We start from the raw sequence: 15,105 nt of genomic DNA, 5'->3' as shown, positions 1-15,105 counted from the left end.
GGCCTGGGGTCATCTACAGACCAGGGAACAGGCCAGGTGAGTGAAGAACCTGATCCTCCTTAAATCATACTACCTGGGACTTCTGAAGCTTGGGATACTGCAGCCTGGAAACAGTGCCCCACTTTAAGGAGCTAAAAGCCAAGTTAAAGAAAGGCAACATGAGCAGACAGAGAAAGGTGAGGACCACAGAAAGTTTCTTCAGTAAGAAGGAAGACCAAGGTGCACCCTAAGAGGAAGATGTCAACATCAGGGCCCCTATATCTAAAGCTTCCAAGAAAAATATGAATTGGCCTCAGGCCATAGAGGTGCTCAAAAAGGATTTTGAAAATAAAGTTAAAGAGGTAGAGGAAAAAATGGAAAAAGAAATGAGGGTGATGCAGGAAAGACATGAGAAAAAAGTCAACAGCTTGAAAAGCCAAATAGAAAAGTTCTCTGATGAAAATAATTGCCTAAGAATGAGGATTGAACAAATGGAAGCCAGTGACTTTATGAGAAACCAAGACACAATAAAGCAAATCCAAATGAATAAAAACAATAGAGGGCAATGTGAAATATCTTCTGGGAAAAACTGCTGACCTGGAAAATAGGTCCAGGAGAGATAATTTGAAAACTATTGGTCTACCTGAAAACCATGATCAAGGAAAGAGCTTAGACATCATCTTCCAAGATATTCTCAGGGAAAATTGCCCTGAAATTCTAGAAGAAGCAGCTAAAATAGAAATTGAAAGAATCCACCAATCACCTCCAGAAAGAGGTCCCCAAAGGAAAACTCTTAGGAATATTACAGCCAAATTCCAGAGCTCTCAGGTCAAGGAGAAAATATTGCAAGCTGCAAAAAAGAAAGAATTCAAGTATTGTGGAGCCCCAGTCAGGATAACACAAGATCTAGCAGCTTCTACATTAAAGGACCAGAGGGCATGGAATATGATATTCTCAGAGGGCAAAGGAATTGGGATTACAACCAAGAATCACCTATACATCAAAACTAATCATAATCTTTCAGAGGAAAAAATGGGACTTTAATGAAAAAGAGGACTTTCAGATATTTGTGATGAAAAGGCCTGAACTGAATGGCAAATTTGACTTTCAAATACAAGACCCTAGAGAACTATAAAAAATTGGAGTTAGGGGACATGCCTGGGGTCATACAGTGGGTGACTGTCTTGTGTCTGAGGCCGGGTTTTGGCTGGGATCCCCCTGGGTCCAGGGGTGATGCTTTGTACACTGTGTCACCTAGCTGCCCCATGATGACATCTTTAGGGTTAAATTGAGGGGTGAGTGGAATGCACTGGGGGAGGGGGAAGGGTAGAGGTGAAATCCTACATGAAAGAAACAGGAAAAGGCTTATGGAGTGGGGGAAGAGATGGGAATGGAACAGGGCAGTAAATGAATTTTACACTCATCAGAAAAGGCTCAAAGACCTTAAACAGTACTTATATAACTATAGTTATAAGTAAAATACTACCTTTGTTCATTTGTGCTACTTGGAAAATAGCAGACTTTGCAAGATCATACCGCTTCATCTCAAGTAGATAGCGTCCTCTATAAGAAAAAAGGCAAATTTAAGGAGTAACAGTACAGTCACTGTAATGAGTAAACGCATAAATTTGTATATATGTTCATAAGTGCATTATATGTGTATATGATTGGATTAATTTTAGACAGTGCAATTTACACAAAGGCAGAAATAGTAATAAGAGGAAATATTTATAAAGAGTGTTTTTGAAGAGATGACATCAAAATTTTAAACCCAACTTTAATTTTAAACATAATTTTCCACATTCCATTTCATTTACAGTAAAATTGCCCCCCCAAAATTCAATTTTCCTACTCATTGAAGAGGGGAATCATCAAGGAGAGATAGCTTTGATGTGTTGAAAGAGCTGGTTCAGTTATAACATACTTGTGAAGGGAATTTTCCCCTCATGGGAAATAATGTGCTTTGTTAAATATTCTATACAGTATTGTGAACTCAACTAATGAAATGGAATTATTTAGGAAAAACAGGCTAGTCTACTTCAGCATCTCCTGCGTCCATCCCCTTTTGTCTTCTCACAAGGCCACTAGTTTAGACACTTATAGTCTTTCATCAGGTCTCCCTGTCTCCTCTAGTCATCTTGCCTTGGAAACACTGCTTTTGCTGAATGCAAATGTTTAGCTTTGAGAGGATGTCTATGATTAGTCTAGGACTCTGTGCCACACATCACCTTTGTCACTCTCATATCCTGTCTGTTTCTTCTCCTTACAATGACATAGTCTATTTAATGTCAATGTTTGGTGTGAGGGTGCATCTATGAAGTTTCATTGCATTGATGATGAGCAAGTCATGAGGTACACAAGTCTTCAGTAGTAAGTGAACGTTACTGTTGCTGTTTCTGACTCCATTTCTCCCGAGAACTCTCTGTCATGCCTAGTAGTCTGTGCCTACTCTGGTGTTAAAGTCACCTAGAATTACAAGCTTATCCTGTTTTGGCACGTTGATGATGAGAATCTCTAGGTGTCATAACGTTTTTCTTTCACCTCATCAGGGTTTGTCATGGTGGGAGCACAGGCACTGATGGTGGTGCGGCTCTTTCCTGAAAGTAGCAATCATATTGTCATGAGTCTGCCATTCGTCCCTTTTGTATGATAACATACAACAAGCTCATTGACTGGTTAATTTCAAAACCCATTTCAGCCTTATAGCACTCCTTGTCACGTCTACTCTAGAAGAACATGTATCCAGCTGCGATTTCAGTAAGGTGCTCTTCATTTGCTAGCCTTCTTTCATTCAGGGTTGCTATTTGGACATGATACCTGCTGAGTTCTCTCACGAGAGCTATTCATCTTTCAGGTCTACTGGATTTCTTGTAGTACACAAGTGTGTGCACATTCCATGTACCAATGGTGAATGGAATTATCTTTTAAAAACATTTTTGTACATTTTTGTGTGTGTTTCAACCATAGGGTAGGATTTCTGCCTGCTGTAGTAAGCAGGTAAGGATTAGGTTAGGTGAAACCAACGATTGTTAGGGCATCTTTTCTAGCCTCTTCCTTATGAAGTGTGGTCCAAAAAAAAAAAAAAAAGGCTGCTTGGACACCCAGGGGCTGCCAAATTCCACTGCTGCTTCAGTTCAGTGAGATGACAGGACAATGGCCTGAGCTTCCTGTGTGCAGGGTTGTGATGATAGCTTCCAGTGTATTTGCACCCACTGTTTTGTCACTTTGCCCATTGCCAGAGGACCTTGAGGTAGGTAAAAATGGTAAAATGGTAGACATGATGTCTTTGGACTTGCACATAAATTGGATTTAAGTGAAGCAGAGCTGTGTGAAGTTGTTGGCCTCACTCTCTCTTCTAGAGTCATCAGAGTCCAAGTGGCAAGACAAAAGTTGATAACTATGCAATGGCTTGGGATTCAGTAAATAACCTTGGCATCTTTGACATTTAACCAAGCTCTAAGTGTATCATAGCACCTGCTTCCGCTCCCTTTGTGGTCACTGAAACAAATTATTTTCATCTTCCCATTTCCTAAAATTCACTAGTGGATTTGAGGCCTATCAGTTACCCGTAATCTGGTTTAGCCCATTTGCCAAAATGGTTTACTGGAATGTGGCTGCTATGGAAGCTACAGCTTCTTGGAGCCTCGGTGAGAAGTAGGTGACTAGCTAGACACCAAAGGTGGAAAGCATCTCAGGAAAGGCCTCATCACACTTGTTAATTTCTATCCATTGCTCTGAGCTCTTCCCTCTGTGGTCAAGCAGGACAAAGCTAAAGTCTTGTGCTCATCACAGCCCTTCACATAAAGTAATTACTACATGATGACTCTCATCTCTGCCTTTCATCTTCTTTTCTCTAGACTAAATATCCTAATTTCCTTTAAAAGAAGCACATATGAATGAATGAAAAAGTATTTATTAACAACTTATTATGCACCAAGAACTGTGCTAAGCATCAGGAATACAAATAGAAAAAAAGACAACTAGATGGTCTCTGCTCTCAAGGACCTTATGTTATAATTCAGAGAAACAATACTTAAAAGAAAATTCAACCCAAGGGCAGATAGAAAAACCTGTAAGTCCATTTGGTGCTGACGTATTGCAGAAGACAGACAAAGTCAAGAGGTCTTTAGGTTAAGTCCACGGGATATTTGACAGTAGAGGGAGAGAGCTCTGCAGGGCAGATGGATAAGGCCTGGTTATCTTTCATCACCACAGAAGAAATAGAGTTGGTGACTGCCATTTCATCCAAGGCATGTAAACAGTCAAGCAGGGGGCATGGGTTCTACTTGGCTCTAACATGACTGGGGCAATCTCTTTGTGGTGGTAGATTTTCCTACTACCCAGCCATCCTGAATGGGTTTGGGGATAATGCTGGGCCATGGGAGAGGACATGTGGCATTACTTCCAGTCATGGTCTGATTGCTTTCTTTCGAATCAGTTCTATTCCTAGTATGTGATATCCAGAATTAAACCCTGTTCTGTTAATAAGATTGTTATTTCCCTTGTCCTACACACTATGTCACTCTTAATTTCACCTAACATTTAATGAGCTTTTAAAAAATTGCTGTGTAACAATGTTGACCCATTTTTTTTAACCACCCAATTGGAGTACCTAACTCCAATTAAATATGGTCCATTAAAATTCCTAGATCTTTCCCACCCAAATTGTTGACTAGCCATGCCTCTTTGGTTCTATATTTGTGATTTGATTTTTTGGAATCAAAATAAATTTATATTTGTCCCTAAAAAAAGAAGAAAAGAAAAGGGCTCATCAGCCTCACGGGAGAGGTATTAGTCTTCCCTAAACATCTGTATACCCCCAGAAAAACCTAGAATACAGGAATGCTACCTGGGAAGACAGGTTTTGCTGGACCACTGAAGGGAAGAGTCAAAAGTCAATGTGAATGAATTTAATATTTTCCTATGATATAATAGATGGGTTGTTTTATAGGCATCTCAAACTTAACCCATCTAAAGCAAATTTATATTTTCCCTAAAACTAATGCCTCTCATGAACTTTCCTATTTCTACCAAGGGCACCACCATTCTTCTGGTTGCCCAGGTTTGCATTATCTTTGACTCCTTACTCTACCTCATCCCACACATCAAACCAATTTCAAAATCTTCCCCATTTCTACCTTCATAATATCTCTCATCTCTATCCCTTTCTTTCTACACACATAGCTACTGCCTTAGTTCAGGCCCTCATCACATCTCTTCTGGACTATTCCAATTCCCTCTGAATTGGTCTCATTGTTTCAAATCTTTCTTTTCCAATCCATCAACTTGCTCAAGTGATTTTTCTTTCTTTTTTAAAAAAAATTTTTTTTTATTAGTGAGGCAATTGGGGTTAAGCGACTTGCCCAGGGTCACACAGCTAGTAAGTGTTAAGTGTCTGAGGCTGGATTTTAACTCAGGTACTCCTGAATCCAGGGCTGGTGCTCTATCCACTGTGCCATCTAGCTGCCCCTCTTTCTTCTTTTTTTTTTTTTACAGTTACATGTAAAGGTAGTTTTCAACATTCATTTTTATAAGATTTAGAGTTCCAAATCTTTCTCCCACCCTCCCTTTTCTCCCCCCTCCACAAGACAGCAACCAATCTTATATAGGTTACATATGTACAATCCACAAGTACTCTTTTTTTTTTAGTCTGTGTTCAATCAATATCAGTTCTTTCTCTGGAGGTGGATAGTATGCTTCATCACTAGCCCTTTGGGATTGTCTTGGGTCATTGTATTGCTGAGAGTAGTTAAATCATTCACAATTGTTCATAGAACAATAATGCTGTCACTGTGCACAATGTCCTCCTGATTCTGCTCATTTCACTATACATTAGTTCATATGAATCTTTCTAGGTTTTTCTGAAGTCATCCTGCTTGTCATTTTTTTTTCATAAAAGTATTTTATTATTTTCCAGTTACATGTAGAAATAGTTTTCAACATTTGTTTTTATAAGATTTCTAGTTTCAAATTTTTCTCCCTCCCTTCCCTCCCTCCCCCATCCTCAAGACAGCAGGTAATCTGATATAGGCTATATATGTACAATCACATTAAACATATTTCTGCATTAGTCATGCTATGAAAGAAGAATCAGAGCAAAAAGGAAAAACCTCAAAAAAGAAAAACAACAACAAAAAAACCAATAGAAATAGTATGGTTCAATCTGCATCTAGATTCCACAGTTCTTTTTTTTTCTTTTCTGGATTTGGAGAGCATTTTCCTTCATGGGTCCTTTGAAACTACCTTGGACCATTGTATTTCTGAGAAGAATCAAGTCTATCACAGTTGATCAACACGCAATGTTGTTGATACTATGTACAAAGTTCTCCTGGTTCTGCTCATCTCACTCCTGCTTGTCATTTCTTATAGCACAATAATATTCCATTACAATCATATACCACAGCTTCTTCAGTCAATCCCCAATTGATGGACATTCCTTTGATTTCCAATGCTTAGCCACCAGAAAGAGTTGCTATAAATATTTTTTTGTACATTTTTTTCCCTTTTCTCTTTTCACAATTACTATTAACTGTTTTCCTCCATCCTATTCCCTTTTCCATGATATTTACTTTATTATCCATCTTCTTTCACCCTATCCCTCTTCAAAAGGGATTTGCTTCTGTCTGTCCCCTCCCTTAATCTGCCCTCCCTTCTTTTGCCCCTCCCTCATTATCCCCTTCCCCTCCTATTTTCCTGCAGAGTTAGATAGATTACTCTACCCAATTGAGTGTATATGTTATTCCCTCCTTGAGCCAATTCTGATGAGATTAAGGTCTTTGAGCCAATTCTGATGAGTGTTAGGCTCATTTACTGCCCATTTTAAATAGATTACTCCACCCAAATGAGTGTGTATGTTAATCCCTCCTTGAGCCAACTATGATGAGATTAAGATCTTTGAGCCTATTCTCTTGAGTGTAAAGTTCATTTACTGCCCTGCTCCTCCCCCATCTCTCCCCCCATTCCATAAGCCCTTTCCTGTTTCTTTCATGTGGTATTTCACCCCATTCTACCTCTCCCCTTACCCCTCCCCCAGTGCATTGCTTTCACCCCTCAGTTTTAACCTAAAGATGTCACCGGGCAGCTAGGTGGCACAGTGGATAAAGCACCAGCCCTGGATTTAGGAGAACCTGAGTTCAAATCCGGCCTCAGACACTTGACACTTACTATCTGTGTGACCCTGGGCAAGTCACTTAACCCTCATTGCCCTGCAAAAAAAAAAGATGTCACCACGGGGCAGCTAGGTGACACCCACCCTGGACCCAGGAGGACCCAAGCCCAAATCCAGCCTCAGACACAAGGCACTCACCCACTGTACAACTCCAGGCATGACACCCAACTCCAACCACCCCACAAAAAAGAGATAAACAAAAAATAAATACTTTGCAGATATCATCCCTTCATAATCAATTATCACCTGTGCCCTCTGTCTAAATTTATTTCTAACATCTGCCCTAATACTGAGAAAGTTCTTATGAGTTAGACATATCATCTTCCCCCATAGGAATTTAAACAGTTTAATCTTTTAACATCCCTCTTAATTTATTTTTCCTATTTACCTTTTTATGGTTCTCTAGGGTCTTGTATTTCAAAATCAAATTTTCCATTCAGTTCAGGTCTTTTCATCACGAATATCTGAAAGTCCTCTTTTTCACTGAAGTCCCATTTTTACCTCTGAAAATTTATAGCCAGTTTTGCTGGATAGGTGATTCTTGGTTGTAATCCAAATTCCTTTGCCCTCTGGAATATAATATTCCATGCTTTCCATCCTATAAAGGATATTCCAATCCTTTAATGTAGGAGCTGCTAGATCTTGTGCTATCCTGGCTGTGGCTCCACAGTACTTGAATTCTTTCTTTTTGGAAACTTGCAATATTTTCTCCTTGACCTGGGAGCTCTGGAATTTGGCTATAATATTCCTGGGAGTTTTCCTTTTTGGATCTCTTTCAGGAGGTGATCAGTGAATTCTTTCCATTTCTATTTTACATTCTGCTTCTAGAATATCAGGGTAATTTACCCTGATAATTTCCTGGAAGATGATACCTAAACTCTTTCCTTGATCATGGTTTTCAGGTAGTCCAATAATTTTCAAATTATCTCTCCTGGATCTATTTTCCAAGTCAGCAGTTTTCCCAAGAAGATATTTCACATTGCCCTCTATTTTTTATTCATTTGGATTTGCTTTATTGTGTCTTGGTTTCTCATAACGTCACTAGCTTCCATTTGTTTAATTCTAATTCTTAGAGAATTATTTTCATCAGAGAGCTTTTCCATTTGGCTTTTCAAGCTGTTGCCTTTTTTCTCATATCTTTCCTGCATCACCCTCATTTCTCTTTTTATTTTTTCCTCTTCCTTTCTTACTTTATCTTCAAAGTCCTTTTTGAGCACCTCTATGGCCTGAGACCAATTCATATTTTTCTTGGAAGCTTTGGATGTAGGAGCCCTGATGTTGCTTTCCTCTTCTGAGGGTGCACCTCGATCATCCTTGTCACTAAAGAAGCTTTCTATGGTTCGCAATTTTCTCTGCTTGCTCATCTTGACCGGCTTTCATTTGACTTATAACTCCTTCTTAGTGTGGGGTCCTGCTTCCAGGATATACTGTCCCAAGCTTCAGGGGGTCCCAGGTGTTATGATTTAATAAGGGGCAGCTGCTTCACTCACCTGGCCCTTTCTCTGGTCCGTAGATAACCCCAGGCCAACTTGCCAATCAACCAGACAGCATAACTTTGTGTGCTCCTATGACCCTGCACCTTCCCCCACCTGCACCTCCACCACTCAAGGTTTCTTCCTGGTTTCCTGCTGGGTTAGGACATCCAAGTCCCCCCTTACCTCCTGCATACATCCTTGTAGACTACCCCCCCCCCCCGGCCAGCTGTTCAACCCTTTCATTAGACTGTGAGCTTAGTTCCAGAAGATACAGGCACTACAGCTGATTTGGAGGCTTGGGGGTAAATTTCTCTGGTGCAGCCTGCCTAGGGCTGTATCTGTATTGTCATGATTTGGGGGCTGGACTCCATTCTGAGTCTACTCCCCCTTCTGCCAAACTTCCAAGATGTCTTTAGCTGGAAAATAATCTCAGCTGTCTTTTTGCTGCTTCAGGAGTTGTTTTCTGAATGTGTTTGGAATTTTTTTGGGGGTAATTTTGTCAGGAAGTCTGAGTGGTTACTACCTTTCCTCCACCATTTTGGCTCTTCCCCTTTGTGTGCATGATTTTTCTAATGTACCAGTTTAATTATGTCATTCTCCTACTCAGTGAACTCTAATGGCTCCCTATTGCCTCTCTGATTAAATGCAGACTCCTTTATTTGGTATTTAAAACCTTCACAACCTACTCCCTACCTACATTCCAACTTTGTGACACATTCCTTCCCTTTCTAGTCTAGCTAGACTGGCCTTGCTGTTCCTTATATCTGACACTCCATTTTTTGTCTCCATGTTTTTGAATTGGTAGTTCCCTTCATGCCTCATATTCTCTCTTCTCCTCACTTCTACCTCGTAGAAACCCTCGTTTCCTCCAAAACCTTTTGTGATCCCCTGCTCTCCCTGGCAAAATAACCTTTATTTATTTTGTACATATATGTGTGTGTGTGTGTGTGTGTGTGTGTGTGTGTGTGTGTGTGTGTGTATTATCTTCCTGGTAGAATACAAGGCTGTCTGTTTATCCAGCTACTAGATCAGTGCTTACCATATAGTAGGACCTTAATAAATACTGGTAGGATGACCTATTGTTTAATAAAGGGAAAAAGAGGGTAGAATACTTGAAATGAGTAATTTTTCAGGCATGTTTCACAGAAAGCTTGATAATATTATCTCACAAGAATGTTTTAAGGATCCAGTGATATGAAAATATTTTGAAAACTACCAAGTCTATTACAAATGTAATGAGTGATAGTCATTATTATTGTTAATATAATTCAATGCTTCAGTGGATTTTTGGTCTCCTTGACATGTGGAACATCTCCAGTGGTGAAAATCTAAATGGTCCACATATTCTTATGCTACATGATTGTCATCTGTGTCCTCCACAAGTCCTTCCTAGCAGACTTACCCATCATGTTGAAGGCCTTCCTCTTGACTTTTAATTTTTTGGGGGGTGGGGCAATGAGGGTTAAGTGACTTGCCTAGGGTCACACAGCTAAAAAGTGTCAAGTGTCTGAGACCAGATTTGAACTCAGGTCCTCCTGAATCCAGAGCCGGTGCTTTATCCACTGCACCACCTAGCTGCATTAATCCATCTATCTGTTATCTCTCAATACTGTTCTATGATTTACCTTCTGCAATCATACTGTTCCTTTGTATAATACATTCACTTCTAAGTTACTTGTGCTCATCAAAAAAATCTAATCCAATAAACATATGTTAAGAAACTATGATGTGCCAAGCACCATGCTAAGAACTAAGAATGCAACTAGTAAAAAGAAGATAGTCCCTTCCCTCAATGAGCTTACAATATAAAGAGGGAGACAACATACAACAAAAGGTAGGGAAATGGGGTGAGGGGAATGGGGCATCAGGGTAGCTAGTGTAGGGGCATCATGTTCTATAGAACTGAAGCTAATCAGGGCAGCGGATAAAGAGTGGAGTGATCTGAGAGTCTAGTTTCTGCCCTCTATAAAGGAAGGCATTGGGAAGAGTTTATTATTATCCCCTCCAGCCCTCCAATGAGAGGGGAGAGGAGGCTGGGAGAGGAAGGAGGTGTTACGGTTCAAGTTAGAAGCATGGTGGTAAGTTAAGAAGTAATAAGCTTATATCCTGGGAAGGGCATCTTGTTTGGTGGAACTAAAACCAGGCAGAGCATTAAATACAAGGTGAATTGCATGTCACCAGCATGTATCTCTCCACTGCCCTTTGAGCCACTTGCAATTTTGATTCTTCAGAGATTATAATCTTCTGTGATTCATGGACATAATGAATCACAAAAGACTATTCAGGTTAAAAAGGGGTAGGTGTGTGTGTGTGTGTGTGTGTGTGTGTGTGTGTGTGTAAAGCAGTAGTTTGGAAATCATTGAAAATACTGTGCAATTCTCCAAATGTAATAAAGTCTATTCTCTTTATCCTATTCAGTTCTGAGTCCAGATCACTGTTCTTCTGTATCCAAAAATCTGAAATATGTACATGCTGAGGCAGCCCATTTGACTTCAAATAATAGTCCAGACAATGGATTTTCTTCATCCATTTGGTTTTTCCTCTGTGGATTGTTAGTTGACCAAGTTTCTTTTGAGTAGTTGTGCTTTCATTGAAGAGGTATTCCAGGACTTGATAAAATCCATATGATGTCACCCATAAATAGGGATATCTGGAGGACCTCCCTATTTGCAAGGCTTTGCTCTTTTTAATTATAAAATATTTTATTATTTTCGGGTTATATGTAGAGATAGTTTTCAACATTTGTTTTTATAAGATTTCTAGTTCCAAATTTTTCTCTGTCCCTCCTTCCCAAGACAGCAAACAATCTGATATAGGTAATATATGTATAATCACATTAAACATATTTCTGCATTAGTCATGCTGTGAAAGAAGAATCAGAGCAAAAGGAAAAAACCTCAAAAAAAAAGACAATAGCACCAAAACCAAAAGAAATATCATGGTTCAATCTGCATCCATATTCCACAGTTCTTTTTTTTTCTGGATTTGGAGAGCATTTTCCATCATGAGTCCTTTGGAACTATCTTGTACCGTTGTGTTGCTGAGAAGAATCAAGTCTATCACAGTTGATCAATACATAATGTTGATGATACTGTGTACAATGTTCTCCTGGTTCTGCTCATCTCACTCAGCATCAGATTATGCAAGTCCTTCCAGGTTTCTCTGAAATCTGCCTGCTTATCGTTTCTTACAGCACAATGGCATTCCATTAAATTCATATACTATAACTGGTTCAGCCATTCCCCAATTGATAGGGTTAGGGTTTCCAATTCCTTGCCACCATGAAAAGAGCAGCTATAAATAATTTTTGTACATGTGAGTCCTTTTCCCTTTTTTTATGATCTCTTTAGGAAAAAGACCTAATAGTGGTATTGCTGGGTCAAAGGGTATGCACAGCTTTATAGCCCTTTGGCTTGCTCTCTTTTTTGGACTCTATGAAAGAGATATCTTCTGTGACAGTAACAAATACTGTGAGTTTACATCTTTATTTTAAACTGTATAATTCTAAATATCTTCTTAGTCTCTTTTTCTATGACTCTGCCATTGCAGAAACAGAAAAGGGCTTCTTAGGACTGAAGGCCATTTTATAATTTTCTTTGTGTCATTATTAACAACAACAACAACAACAACAACAACAACAACAACAACAAAACTATTCATCCATATGGCAATTACATAATCACTGCACTGAAATTCCTTCCATCTTCTGATCCTTACATAGATCTGGCTCGTTCTTGATGAGACAGCTTCCCTGGCCAACCTTTCTAGTACTAGTTGTATTTTCACTCATTCCTCTTGACTTGAATGATTGAGGAAGGGGACATGAAATATTCCTTGATCCAAACATCGCCCCCAAATTCACTACTTCCATGTTCATGAACTCTGAAATTCCCTTATCTAGTCACTGACTTTCCTCTTCTTATTATGTCCTACCAAGCCTCAGCTTTGAGTCACTTCCACCATCTGTTGCCTTTGCTCTTACACATGTGCTATTTAATGAAAATGGAGAAAACTCATACAACCATTCTAACTGGGTCCACTACAAATTTATGTTACATAACTACAACTGGGTTCTTACTGATGCTAGGCAATCTTTTTAAACTTCTCTACCACAAAAGCTCTTCCAAATCTTTTTCTGGCTCTCCCTCCCTCCACTCTCATAGCTTTAGAGCCCTACATCATATTTTACTGAAAAAATCAAGGTTGTTCACCAAGAGCTCCCTGTCTCCCCTCTTCCTCATCTTATGTTATTCAAATGTCTTCTGCCACTATCTCTTTCTTCACCCATCTCACATGAAGAGTTGGCCCTTCTTGCCAAAGCAAACCCCTCTACCTGCCCAAGTGATACCATTTCATTTCATATCCAGTAGATTTCCTCTATCACACTCACTTTCTCTCATTTATCTTCAATCTCTCCCTGTCTATTGGCTGCTTCCCTATTTCCTACAAACATGCCACAAATCCCCCATCCTCAAAAAATCCCTCACTTTACCCATCCATCCCTTTTAGCTATTGACCCATATCTTGCCTGACTTTTGTCGCAAAATTCCTTGAGAAGTCCATCTGTAAGAGGTGCCTCTACTTCTTTTTCTCTTACTCTCTTTTTAACTCTTTTTAGTCTGTTTTCAGGCATCATCATTTAACTGAAACTGCTCTTTCCAAAGATACCAAAAATCTCTTAATTTCCAAATCCAATTGCCTTTTCTCAATCATCCTGTCTTGACCTTTCTGTGGTCTTTGACATTGTTGATCACCCTCTTCTTGACACTCTCTTCTCTAAAGGTATTTTGGGACTCTGATCTCTTCTAGTTGTCCCATGTGATGACTCATTTTCCTTTTCTGGATCTTCATTCAGGTCAGGCTCACTAACTGTGGTTGTGTCATAGGGCTCTGCCCTGGGCCCTCTTCTCTTCTTCCTCAATACTATTTCACTTGGTGATCTCATTAGCTCCCATGGATTCAATTGTCATATCTATTCTTATGATTCTCAAATCTATTTGTCTAGTCCGAACTTTTCTATTGATCTCTGGTCTCTCATTTCCAACATCTCATACTGGATGTCTTTTAGACTAAAGGTCTCAGTCTCATGGCCTGAGCCACAGGTGGCTTGCTAAGCTCCCCAAGTGTGGCCAGAACTAGATTAAAATATAATTTGGAAATGATTAACAAATAAGAATGTAATACAATATAGATAATGTTAATTTGTGGTTTTCCAAGTCAATATAGGATCAGTTTCTGTTTGAGGTTGACGCCATAGCTGTAAGACATCTTAAACTCAATATGTCCAAAATGGAACTTATTATCCTAAACCTTTGCACCCTTCAAAACTCCCCTATTGCTGTTGAAGGCACCACTAACCTCACAATCAAGGCATCATTCTTGACTCCTTACCATCTCTCACCTTTCTCCACCCTTATATCCAATCTATTGCCAGGTCCTGTTCATTTCATCTTTGAAGCATCTCTCAACATCTTTTGAATATGTCCCCTTCTCTCCTGTGACATTGCCACCACCCTGGTGCAGGCCCTCACATTTTCATTCCCTGACTATTGTAATAGCCTGTTGGTGGGTCTGCCTTCCATAAATCTTTCCCCACTCCAGTCCATCCTCCACTTAGGTACCAATGTGATCTTCCTAAACACAAGTCCAATTGTGTCACCTCCCTACTCAATAAACTCAATTGGCTTCTGTCACCTCTAAAATCACATACAAAATGTTCTCTTTAGCTCTCATAGACCTTCACAACCTAGTCCTCTCCTACCTTTGCAGTTTTCATAAACCTTATATACCCCCACATACTCTTTGATCCAGGGACACTGGACTTGCTGTTCTTCAAATAAGATAGTTCATCTCTCAGCTCCAGCCATTTTTTATTGCTGGCCCCTGTGCCTTGAATGCTCTTGCTTCTCATCTCTACCTCTGGCTTCTCTGATTTCCTTTAGTTCCCACCTAAAATTCCATCTTCTACAGGAAGGCGTTCCTTTCCCTCAATTCTAGTCCCTTCTCTCTGTTGATTTTTTATTTATCCTGTATATACCTTATTTTTACATAGTTGTTTATATGTTGTCTCCCCAATTAGATTATGAGCACCTTCAAAGCAGGGCCTTCCTTTCTTTGTGTCCCAGCATTTTGGACAGTACTTGGCACATAACATCTTCTTCATAAATGCTTACAGAGAGACTTGCTGGGTGGAGCCAAGATGGCAGAGGACAGTGACTCCTTGGAGCTCTTCCCCAAATCCCTCCAAATCCCTTCAAATAATACCATAAGAAAATTCCTGGAGCAGCAGAACCCACAAAAGGATGTGATAAGATAATTTTACAGCCAAAGATGGATTAGAAGGTTGGCAGGAAAGGTATGTTGTAATAGGGTAAGACTAGAGTGCAGATTCAGGCCACATCTCACAGACCCAGCCCCAGAGAATCAGGCTTCTGGAACCTTGGAATAAGCTGATGCAGTGGCTACTTCTGGAACTCAGCTCAT

At 39.7% G+C, this 15,105-nt stretch overlaps 1 protein-coding gene across 1 annotated transcript in view; it reads right to left on the bottom strand.

Annotated features, from left to right (window-relative positions):
* The window catches only part of TTC6 (tetratricopeptide repeat domain 6), a 245,880-nt gene that overhangs the window by 71,977 nt on the left and 158,798 nt on the right, over positions 1-15,105 (bottom strand). Inside the window, 1 exon segment of the mRNA XM_043980656.1 lies at positions 1,466-1,542. Coding sequence (XP_043836591.1) covers positions 1,466-1,542 — 77 coding nt within the window.

The sequence above is a fragment of the Dromiciops gliroides genome, chromosome 2, assembly GCF_019393635.1.
Source record: "Dromiciops gliroides isolate mDroGli1 chromosome 2, mDroGli1.pri, whole genome shotgun sequence".
NCBI classification, from domain to species: domain Eukaryota; kingdom Metazoa; phylum Chordata; class Mammalia; order Microbiotheria; family Microbiotheriidae; genus Dromiciops; species Dromiciops gliroides.
This window is presented reverse-complemented; position numbering and strand designations above follow the sequence as displayed.